This window comes from Drosophila pseudoobscura, chromosome 4 (genome assembly GCF_009870125.1).
Source record: "Drosophila pseudoobscura strain MV-25-SWS-2005 chromosome 4, UCI_Dpse_MV25, whole genome shotgun sequence".
Classification (NCBI taxonomy): domain Eukaryota; kingdom Metazoa; phylum Arthropoda; class Insecta; order Diptera; family Drosophilidae; genus Drosophila; species Drosophila pseudoobscura.
This window is the reverse complement of record NC_046681.1, coordinates 1,156,711-1,169,288: the sequence shown is the minus strand read 5'-3', so window position 1 is coordinate 1,169,288 and position 12,578 is coordinate 1,156,711. Positions and strand designations below refer to the sequence as shown.

Genomic DNA, 12,578 nt, shown 5'->3' with positions numbered 1-12,578 from the left:
CCAACGTTACCGTTTCATTTCGGTAATCGATGACGGCTTTGCTGGCTATCAAATATTCTCTGCCTAAGAGTATGTCATAATTTTCAGAAAAATTATGAATATACAATTTTTGTTTTGTCGGACAGATTTGGTTGCATTACGTGTAATGCTCTGAGTCAGACGGACGGGTCCATTGATGGTATGGACGGTGAGGTTGTCGCTATCGACTTTGGAATCTGTATAGTTTTCTTTTATTATTTTTATTGACGATCCCGAGTCCGCGATACCTCTTAATTTTTTATTATTTACGATTATTTCTATACTACACTCTGCTGAAAATTTACATCCATTTTCATATGTCCACTTTGCCTTTCCCTAGATCGTTTGACTGGCTGATTCGGTGCACTACTACGTGCCTGAGTCTGATTGATTTTATAGTTAGGGATTCTGTACTCTGCCCTGGTTTAAGGAATTTCTAAATTCGTTAAATAATCCTTTATTATTTACGGCATTATTTTCTGAACTATTTCGATTCGATCCATGATTATTTCTGGAAGTACTTGGGTTTTGATTGTTATAATCGTTACTACTATAGCGAGGGTAATTAGTTCCAACGTTCCTACGGTTGTTATTTCCGTTTCTTGAGTGTTCGTGATTCTTGTTATCATTTACGAAATTTTCGTAGGTTCCTAACCCTTGAGCTGATTTTTCTAGTTTAGCCATAGTAGAAATGTCTTTCTTTGCTAAGATAATGAACAGTCTATTGGGTAGAGCATCTTGTATGGTATGTCTGGTGGCATTTTCCAGAGCGTTTTTAAAGATTGTCTTATTTTCTGCGCTAGTTTCCAGATTAAGTTTACTTACTATAACATTTGATTTAATTTCTAGTTCTTCTATGAACTTACGAATACTCCCATTGAATTTGGTATCGTGTAATTGTTGTAGTAGCGTCTCGTATGGAGTGTGGTTGTTGAATTTACTGATTAGGGCTATTAGGGCTATTATTACATATGTAAATCTTTGAGTGTGACTTGGTTAATGACAAAATTTTCAAATAATATTTCAGACACACATACTTTAAGGCAAAAAGAAAAAAATAAGAGGGTATGTGTGATTAAATTCGAAAAAAAAAATGTTCCCCCATATAAGGGACACTCTAGTGTATATGCAGCTGTTTGAATGAGCCGTTATGGTTAGGAAGTGGGAGGGGGGCCAGCGAATGCAAGTGTTAAAGTGTTATAAATGCCCATAGAAAGAATGAGAATTGTCTCTCAGACAAGTGTTCTCTTAACAGAGCAAATGTCCATACATACTTCATTTGCAAATGTCTAACAAGGTGACGTCGTCACCACAGCTGCTCTCTTTCAACGATTATCATACGGCACCTTATTGGTGAATTCACCTTGTATGTCTATTTTGAGAACATGAGTTGAATTGTCCGTTTGTTCCGCATGCTTCTCTGCCCCACTCAGACAAGAGTTCTCTCAACTGTCTGTTTACATCCTTACACATTTACATATGGTTACAAATGGCTTTATTAACAAGATGACGTCATCACCACACTTGCTGTCTTTCGGCGATTATCATACGCAATTTTATTGGTGAATTCACCTTGTAAGTCTCTTTCCGCATGCTTTGACTTCGTTCGTTCTCCCTTGCACCAAATTCTTTCGTAAAAAAACCGGGTCCAGTGGGACCAGTCGATATCTAGCCAGCGAGAGCGATAGAGACTTTTTGATAAGCGATTTATATTAATCCCATTCAAGTGGTGCTTGCTTAGTTCGTTAGTTAGTTAGAAACTAATAACAGTTGCTAACTTTCGTCGTTGCTTCGCGCGGTTTTCGATGCCTCTGCTGGTGTCGCTGGAGGCTGAGGCGGGCGTCGCTGCTGCGCTCGGCAGGGACGTCGCTGCCTGCATAGCGGCAGAGGACGGACGTCGCTACTGCTCTCGCTCTCATCGTTGCCACCGATTGCTGACTCTTTGGGGAGTAATAATTTAATTTACTTTAATATTATATTATTATATTATAAACATATGTATGTAAAATATGCGACACTTGAGTTTAAGTTTTAAAAAAGGTTTTATTCTTTCACTTAAACTTAGCGTACAATGGTTAGTTAGTTCCCCGAAGATGACTGAGGCCCGATGTCTTGAATGGAATAACTTGGGTGAATTCTCCGACGGTGTCGCGATTGACGTTAGTCTTGAACAGAACTGACTTGCCTTCTTAGATGCAGACTATTTATATTATGATGCTCGGATTGGGATTCGGATTTGGATTCGGAGGATTCGTATAATCGGTGTTGCATTACTTGGGGGTGGCTGAGAATAGGACCTCTGATTGGTGAGTTAGGATGGTGCGGTTCTTGAGAATCGATTAGTAATTGATCTCTGGAGAGTGGCGTAATTCTAGTGCGGCTGGATACGCGGCATCTATTGTTTTATGTTTAACTTCTAGCTTAGGGTGTTTGTTTACATTGCCTGCTATCGGCTACGCGTGATCCACTTCGAGCGTGAGATTGTTTATGGGGGTTCGAAGCTGAGGGTGTCGGATTGTGAATAGTATTGTGGGTGCAGGGTAATAGACATAGACAAGGGTATGCGGAGCATGGACTATAGATATGTCACTCCGCCATTGTTAGATTAAATTAGATCGCCTGTCCTCAGGCGATTATCCTTGGATATAGTTCAGATGCGTCAAAAACTGTGCCTGCTGGGGATTCCTCGTCTTCGTCTAAGGATGTTTCTATATGCGGGTCGGTTTTAGGCTTATTGCTTTTACTTAGATTAAACAATTTGTAGCTTAATCCTATTATGATTATGACAAATAGTAGTATTAAGACATATACATAGATAAGGGTATGTCACTCCCCAATTGTTAGATTTAAGCCTGTCCTCAGGCGATTATCCTTGGATATAGTTCAGGTGCGTCTAAAACTGTGCCTGCTGGGGCACATTCCTCGTCTTCGTCTAAGGATGTTTCTATGTGCGGGTCGGTTTTAGGCTTATTGCTTTTACTTAGATTAAACAATTTGTAGCTTAACCCTATTATGATTATGACAAATAGTAGTATTAAGCTTACATGTAATACATTATTTAATCGCGTATTTTCTATTACGATTTCTTTGGTTTGTAAATAAGACAGTGGTTTAATTTTTGTTACGTTATTGTTGATGTATATGCTTTGTGCAAATTCTGGTATTGAGTTGGATATTAAGAATTCATTTAATTGTACACTGCAATTATGTATTTTTATTAATGCGTTACCTTCTACTTTTATTTATTGGTTTAGGCAATCTTGGTTTAATATGGTTTTTGGTAATTTCCAAGTTAACAATATATTGGGCTCTATGAAACTTATTTGAAAGTTTTGGTGTGCTTTGGTGTATAGACATTTTGTTTCTACTTGTTTGACTATTCCTGAAATACATTCGTCATTTATTTTTCGTTTTGATTCTTTTTCATATACCTCGTTTTCTGGAACGTAATAATTGTTTTGCCTTAGGTCAGTGAGGATGTTATTATCTTCATCTGGATATGGGACAATTTGAAGTATAGGAATATTTCTGATCTCTCGTGGGATGTTGGAAATTATTAGTATTTCGTTAGTGTCTGATTTCAAACAGGTAGATGTTTTCATATTTAATAATTTCTCTGAATCGATGTGTTTCAGGTAATCCTGCCTCAATGATTTTGGATTAAAGATCCCTAAAGATCCTAATCAGCCTAATTCAATATCCTCTATGTACTCAGTAAAATGTTGAAGGTTAAATATTAATATATTAATATTAATATTAATATTAATATATCCTTGTTTAATTTGTTGACAACTTCTATGCCAGAATTTACTACGTGAATTGATAAGTTTAATTCGTTAGCTTGAACACTGTGGCTAGCCAGATTGTCTATTTTCCCTTCTAATTCGACTTTATCATCTTGATCTAACGTTCCAAATAGATATTTATATATTGTGCCTACTGCATTTATAAGGCGTCTTTTGTTTCTTTTGGCTATTTTTATGCCGTTGAATTTACGTTGCAATTTCTCGACTAAATATTGAACTTGGATTTCGTTATTAAATTGGGTTGCCTGTTCTAGTAAACTCTGATATGTTTCATCTGTTCTTTATATATTTATTGTTAGATAATGGTACTCATAATTAATGGGTATGTTAATCGTATTTGTTTTGAATATGAGACATCCATTCCTTGAGTTGATGGGATCTATCTCTATATTCTGTCCGGTAGACTGTAGGACGGTGAACATTAGTAAGATTATAATCTTAATCATGTTGTAGCTCCGGATTCCCAGTACTCTCTTCGGGTACTCTGCAATTATCGTATTTACTTTTATTAGATTTTTTCTTTCTTTTGAATTTCGTTTTATAGTGGGTGATTTTCCTCCCTCTATTTTTCTCTTCAAAGTGTTTTTCGTCTACCTGCCTAATTTCCCCTGTTCTTTTGAACGGGTTGGTTGTTTTTGTTTTAACTAGGGGTGCATTCTTGTAGCGTGTGTCTACTTCAAAGTCAATTCGATCGTTATTCAAATGATTGATCTTCCTAACTTTATTCAGTTGGGTGTTATAATCTGGTAGTCCGGCATACAGGAAGATATCAGCTGGGGATCTTTTTGTAGTATTATTAACCGTTTTATGGTTATAAGTGTATAGAATTAACTCGAATTTTGGGAGCTTCTTTTCTATGTTATCCTCGCTTGAAATGATCCTTAATTTTTCATTGATCGTTTTATGTAGCCGTTCTACATCAGAAACTCCGTTTTTACTGGTAGTGATTTCGATTTTCACATTTTCCGCATTCAACCATGCTTGCAATGCTGCGCACATAAAGGCTGAATCTTTGTCGGCTTTAATTCCCTGTGGCTTGTCCATTTCGTTAAAGACTTTTATGATGGCTCTCTTTGTTTCTAACCAGTCACGACTCTTAACTTCTACAAGGGTAGCGAATTTAGAATATACATCAATGCATGATAGGAATTGTTGATTGCCTACCAAATAGAAATCCATGACATACTTTTCTCTGATATTTTTTATTTCAGGGGTGATTTCGAAGGTTAGATTGGTGTTACGATGCTCTGTTTTAGCAACGTTGCACGTAGGACATTCATTGATGATATTTTTGATTAACTTTTGATAATTGGGGTAGTAGAATTTTCCAAAAGAATTAGTGGTCTTTTCGATACCTGGGTGAAGTAGCTCTTTATGATTCTTAATATTTGTTCTTTAAATTCGGAGTATTCTGAATATCTATGAGTTTGGTACTGGATTTAATCAGTTTAGTGAAGTGATTTGGACTGATTATCTCCAGGAATGCCCTTTGGAACAGTGGGAAGTCTACTTCATTATGGAAATATAGTGCACTCTTTTTGGTACACACATATTCCTTTATTATATCTTTTGCTAATTACTCTGTCATTTCAGTATATGTGATTTTTATCAGTATCTTGTGAAAATAGTGGGATGTTTCTACCTTATCCTCATTTCCTTTAATCAGTTTTATTTGCCTATTATAGTAATTGATTGGTCGCTCTGAAAGTGGAATATAATTTGTATTATCTTCTTGTGCGCTATGGACCGTTGCACAATCACTATTAATGGTTTCCCCGAGTAGGTTTTCGTTAATCTTTACTCTTGATAGCGCATCGGCTACATGGTTCTTTCCTGGTAAATATTTTATTTTGAAGTCAAATTCATTTAATTTGATCTTCCATCGTTGTAGCTTCATATTTGGTTCCTTGAGGTTATTCAACCAAATCAAGGGTTTATGATCATTTAATATCTCAAACGTTCTACCAAACAGGTATCATCTGAAATACTTAGTTGCCCAAACTATAGCTAGTAATTCCTTTTCTATTGCTGAATAATTGATTTCATGTTCGTTTAATGTTCTACTTGCATAGCAAATTGGTTTGTGGTCTTGCGACAACACTGCTCCTAATGCAATGTTACTTGAATCGGTTGTTACCGTGAACATTTTGTTGAAATCTGGGAATGCGAGGATGGGGTCTAAGGTGATAAGTACTTTACACTTTTCGAAGGCCTCGACGTATTTTCCTCGGTTGGGTCTATGACTGCTCGTTTCTTTAATTTGAGTGTCATTGGTTTTGCTATATTAGCGAAATTGGGAATTTATTTCCTATAAAATCCACTGCTCGTTTCTTTAATTTGAGTGTCATTGGTTTTGCTATATTAGCGAAATTGGGAATTTATTTCCTATAAAATCCACATAGACCCATGAATGATTTTATTTTTGTGGTTGTATTGGTTATTGGGAAGTTTATTATGGCGGATATTTTCTTCGGATTAGGAACTATGCCGTTAGTTTTTACTACATGGCCTAGGAATTCCGTTTCTTTCTTCAGGAATTCACACTTATCCATTTGAAGTTTGAGGTTTGCATCTCTCAACTTTCCAAAGACCCTTTTAAGAGACAACAGATGCTCTTCCAACGATGTGGAATAGATAATGATGTCGTCCAGATACACAAGGAAATCTTTGAAAATTAAATCTTCTAACAGATTGTTCTTGCATCTTTGAAATGTGGCGGGGGCAGTGGTTAGCCCAAAAGGCATACGAGTGAACTCGTAATGTCCATGCTTAGTGGAGAACGCAGTTTTGGGGATTGAGCTAGGTTCCATGGGTATTGGATGGAAACCCTTTGCTAAATCGATTGTCGTGAAATACTGACATTTACCTAGTTTATCTAGGATTTCATCCATTCGTGGAGTTGGGAATTTGTCCTTAACTGTTATTTCGTTTAGACTTCTATAGTCTACTACCATTCGATATTTCTGCTTTCCTGAAGCATCTATCTTCTTCGGAATCATAGATATGGGCGAGCAGTAAGGAGAATTCGACTTTAATTGTGTTGTTCAAAGCGTTTTTATAAATGACATTATTTTCTGGTATGTTTTCTAAGTTTAGCTTATTGTTTATTAAAAATGCTTTTATCTCTAATTCTTCTATAAACTTACGAAGACTGCCGTTGAATCTGGTGGTGTATAGTTGTCGTAAGAGTTCTTCATATGGTGTTTTATTTTTGAACTCGTTGATTAGCGCCGTCTTCAGTTCGTGCCATGTGTTGGGTTGTATCATCTGCGATATGCGTTGTGCCTCTCCTGTCAGTTGGATCTCGGTCGCTCCAAATAGGATCCTTTGTTGTCGAAGATCTTCAGTTGGATATAAACTGCATACATATCCGATTCGGTTGATGAACGAACTCAACTGTCCAGATGAACCATCAAAAGCAGGTATTTGTCGGATCGACAGCAGTGCCTGGTTCAAGTGGATTTCGCTCAATGTTGGTGATGGTAACGCCATGTTGTATTTGTTGGTGTTGATTGGGTTTTGTTTTGTTGCAGTTTTAAACTTTATTTTGGTTCACTTGTAAGTTTTTTGATTTTGTATTTAGTGTTTCACTGTCCTTGGTGATTCACTATCTCCTCTTACTTTAGTTCGCTTAAATTTAGTTTTGCAAATCGTAAGTGCTCGTAACACATACATAGGTTCTTTGGCGGATTTCACAATTTTATTAACGATTCCGGGATTACGTGATCACAGTAATTATAAATTACACAAGCTGACAATTACCGAAATATAGGTGTTAATTTTAAACGAAATCCTAACGACTGCGCCAGTTAAAAATCCGCAACTCGAAATTTAATTTTTAAAAAAAGTTTTTTTTTTTTACTTAATTTCTTTATGTCACAAGATTGGTTGAATTCCCCGACCTAACTTTACGTCTGCTTGTCTCAAACGGACAGACTTCTCTATTGTTTGCTAGTTTCCTTCTCTCGACTCTGGCTTCGGGTGCTGCTTTCCTTGGCTGCATCTTCGTGTCGGTGGCGTACGTGCCTGGACCGATGTTTGGGGATGCGTCGGCTTTTGATCAAAGGCATCCGCTGCTAGCGATCGGTGTTGCATTACATGAGTGAGCTAGGTATGTGATACTCCTTGGTTTTATGACTAGCTCTGATTGGTCCTCATGAGTAGCATGATTCTAACGGATCGATTTCTTGAGGGTGGCGTGATTCTGGCGTTGATGAATCAATAGGGTCCATTGTTTAGATTAGTGGACTCTAGCTGGAGTGTGGGAAGAATCAGTTATTGATTCTTCAGTGGTGTCCTGTTACTTGTGAGGATGGGGTACTTGTGTGGATGAATTGGACATAAACATAATGAGTATGGGATGTGGAGAATTATGGATATGTCACTATATGTATGTTATATATATTTAAAATATATACTTTTAAATGTATATATATGTTTTATATATTTTATTTAGTCAAATAAGGAATACAAATTAAATTTGACGCGAGTAACAAACAGATTGTCAGAAACATATATACATATACACATGTATAAATTATAAATTTTATACATACTATGTAATGTTTATTTATTTACATATTTATGATTATTATTTTACATTTACATCCATATATATGTATGCACATAGCTCTTGTCGTAACGGGCGGTGTGCGGTAATCGTTTTGTTTTGGACAAGTGATATTTCTGGGCATGCTGTGTCTCTCTCTCTATTTAATCTCTTTGTAGACAAATTATTTGTTAATGTGGGAGGGGGTGAAAGAGGGGGTAGAAAGCGCGAACGCATAGCTGCGCAGCCACTGCCAATTGTTTTGCTCCTTTTGGCTATAAAAATGATCCGATCTGATCCAGATTCAGCAATCTCATAGATAGAGTCATTCTCTATGATTGTGAGTTTTTAGTTTTCTTGTATCTCCAAATTGTGGATGCCACAGAATTTCGTCCTTTGTGAGGCGGAAGGGGGTGAGGCGAAATTTTAGATATACATTTTATAGTGAGATTTAACAGGAGTCTGGATACCAAATTTGGTTGCTCTAGCTTTTATAGTCACTGAGATCCTTCAACTCATATTTTGCAATAGGCAAAACTGACCATGAAGCCTGTGTGTTAGAGAGAGACAGAGCGAGAGAGAACGAAATTGTTTTCTTGATTCTGGCTATAATAATTATACGATCTAGATCAGATTTTGCATTCTAGAAGATTTAATCATCCTCTACGATTCAGCGTTTTCTGTTTTCTCGTATCCTTGAAATTTTGGATGTCAGAGACTTGCGCACTTTGTGGGGGCGAAAGTGGGCGGGGCAAAGTTTTGAAACATACTTGTAAGAGTAACATATCAAAAAACTCCGGACATAAAATGTCGTTGCTCTAGCTTTTATAGCCTTTGAGCACTATGCTCTCATATAGACGGACAGACAGACAGGGCTAAATAAACTCGGCTATTGATGCTGATTAAGAATATATATACTTTATGGGGTCGAAAACGATTCCATCTGGACGTTACACACATCCATTATTACCACTAATCAATATACCAATATACTCTTCGAGTACAGAGTATAAAAACGAGGTGGAACGTTATGCTCTACATTTATACCCGATACATAGGTAGTATGGCTACATTGAGCGATAAAGAGTTCGTGCGGGAGAGACACGTAGACTGCGTAGAAAATTGATTTGTTCCTTTGGCTATAAAAATGATCCGATCTGATCCAGATTCGGCAATCTGGTAGATATGATATGATATTTTCTATGATTGTGCGTTTTTAGTTTTCTCGTATCTTCAATATTGTGGATGCCACAGATTTCCGCCCTTTGGCACGGCTATTGATGCTGATCAAGAATATATATACTTTATGGGGTCGAAAACACTTTCCTCTGGACGTTACACACATCCAATGTCACCACAAATCTAATATACCACAATACTAATTTTGAGTATCGGGTGTAATAAGTATTTTGTGTCTCGAATTGGTAGAATCTTTAATCCAAGATCGTTTGTTAGACATTGCCTTAACAAGAATGTATAGTATTTATATTCAATTAATGATTCGCACCAGACGGAATAAATGGCTAGGTCAGCTTTTGGTGATCAAAAAGATAGAATTTTCTTTTTTTTTTTTATATAAAATACAAATACCCTTTGGTATCAAAGTAAATATATACTTTTCGAAAATAATGCATACTGTGTATATTAAAACATTCTAGATTCGAGGATTAATTTTAACGTTGACGAATAACAAACAACGGTATATTTTTGACAGACTTAGCTAGGTATCCCTAATAATGTCATATTTAAAGAGACAAAATTAATTAAAACTAACTAAAATTAAAAAGAGGAGAATAGTGCGCTTTAGTTCAACCCAAAGTAAAAACCCATCGAACTGACAATGTGCAATATGTGTTTTAAATGTTTTCATAGCAAAAATAGTTAACAGGGTATGAATTCCTCGGCTACTCCTCAACTATATTTTCTCGCTCATTAATTGATAAATCGTAGGCTTTGATACATATATACATATGTAAACCTGTACATAGACGCTTATCAGCGCTTACGAAATCGTTTTAAATATAGACATTGAATGTGGCTTTGCAACGACGGGAATGTTTTTTAAAAAAGTGAAACAAAGTTAAAGAAGCGATAAGTGAAGTAAAGTAAAATAATAGTCAATATTGTATTTCTCTTCTTTATTTTATAGAAGACGTTTAAGTGTCATCGATCTTTATCGAAAAAGACGATAATATCGTGCGTCAGGTTATAAAATTGCACTTGAAATTTATACAAATTTTTTAATTTAATACGTACGCAGTAAATACATTCCGTGCCAGACAAAAGTGTTAGCACAGCAACAACTTTTCAGTAAACTTCTGACTTAAAAGCTTTTTCATCGCGATTTTTAAAGGAAAGATAATGTTTTTCGAAAAACTAAATAATTTTCTGTTATATGGCTTTTTTTAGACTTGTGGTGGAACTGTGTAAATGTGTAAAACACCCACACAAAATGTTTTTCGACCCCATAAAATATACATATTCTTGATCAGCTTCAATAGCCGTGTCGATATAGCCATGTTTGTCTGCCCGTCCCGATGAGAGAGACTATAAGAGCTGGAGCAACCAAATTTTGTATGTACAAGCAGGCTCCGGGTCGCTTACTTTTTGCGATTTACGTTTTCAGCCAAAAAGCTTAGTTTCAAGGTGCTCCAGCTTTCACAAATGTTTGTTATTGACGTCTTGTTTGACACCTAGTTCTCAGAAACTATAAAAACTAGAGCAACCAAATTAGGTGTAGAGATTCCTGTGGTATCACACTGAAACAAGTTTGTTCAAAATTTTTCCACGACCCTTCCGCCCTTATAAAAGACGAAAACCTGTTGCACCCACAGTTTAAAAGTTTAAAAGTTATAAAACGAGGGAGAACGTCGTAAGTCGCCGCTACGGTCAGGGCTCTACATTTATACCCGATACTCAGTCAGTATGCTTCTCCTCCGTCAGAGTCCGTACACTAAACGAAATAGAGTGTGTGTGAGAGATAGAAAGATAGAGTATAAGTAATCGCGTGGAAGGCGTTGCGTAACCACTGGAGATTCATTGGTTCCTTCTGGCTATAATAATAATCCGATATTATCTAGATCAAGCAACATGATAGACATTCGCAGTCTCTATATTTCTGCGTTTATAGATTTTTCGTACCTTCAAAGAGGTCCCAGATTTTCATCTTTTGTGGAGGTTGAAGGGTTACTTGTTACTTGTAACAGTGTGATATCACAGGAATCTGAATAAAATATTTGTTTTCTCTTGCTCTTATGGTCTCCGACATCTAGGCACTCATTTGGACCGACGAAAGACAAAGAGACAGACATGGCTACACCGACTTGGCTATTGATGCTGATCTAGAATAGACATACACTATGGGGTCGGAAACGCTTCCTTCTGGGCGTTACACACATCCACTTTCCCCACATAACTAATATACCTCTGTTTTATATCATGTATATATATCAAAATTGGAAGATAAGATTAGTTGTTATATTACATCATTCTAATTATAATTCTATTATTTGTCAGACGGGTATAAACGGCAGATGGTGATTTGGATGCACATATTTACAAATGTAAGTACATAAGATTGATTTGCATATAAAAATTACTCGACTTAAAATCTAGCCCTTGCGTTCTAGGGTCATAATGTTGTCATAAATATATAACCTATCAGCGCTTAAAATGTTTTGAATTTTCTTAGACCTTGACATGCAATGACTGCATCTTGCAAGAGGCGATGCAATTACTGCACCGTCAAGTGGCCCGTCTCAAACCAGCAGAATGCTGTTACGCGAGCATGCAGGCAAGATAGCTGTTAGACAAATTTTCGAGGAAAATTAGCACTAAGCTTGGCATGCATTTAAAATACAAATGCCACTAAAATTACTAATTACTAGAAAGGTGTGTAAGGATTAGTAATTTAATAAGAGGAAAAGAATTAGTGGTAGATATAATATGGTAGAGGGAATCATAATCCGAGCATAAGACCCTAAACGGTTCATGCAAGGAATAATTCGATCTACAAAATGGAAGGAACAACGGTATTAAATTTCTAGTAACTTTTATGGGAATCGTGAAGTTTATGCGGCTCAACAGATCAGGGTTGTCTATGTGTATGGTTACGGATGAAAAATTTGGCAAAAATTTGGAAAAATTGGGCAAAAAGATCGGCAATTGCCTGATCATTATTTTCCTACGTATTACAAAATCATGGG

General features: G+C 36.4%; 1 protein-coding gene across 5 annotated transcripts in view; it reads left to right on the top strand.

Moving 5' to 3' along the window:
* The first annotated feature begins 10,369 nt into the window (after positions 1-10,369).
* LOC26534138 (mitochondrial basic amino acids transporter) overlaps positions 10,370-12,578 on the top strand; it is a 278,776-nt gene continuing 276,567 nt past the window's right edge. The window contains exons 1-2 of one of the 5 annotated variants that reach the window (XM_033379342.1): positions 10,370-10,473; positions 11,890-11,936. In XM_033379342.1, the coding sequence (XP_033235233.1) occupies positions 11,907-11,936 (30 nt within the window). In that variant the 5' untranslated portion in view covers positions 10,370-10,473; positions 11,890-11,906. Of the gene's footprint in view, positions 10,579-11,889; positions 11,937-12,578 lie in introns of all 5 variants that reach the window. The other 4 variants (XM_033379343.1, XM_033379341.1, XM_033379340.1 and 1 more) reach the window with 4 other exon arrangements.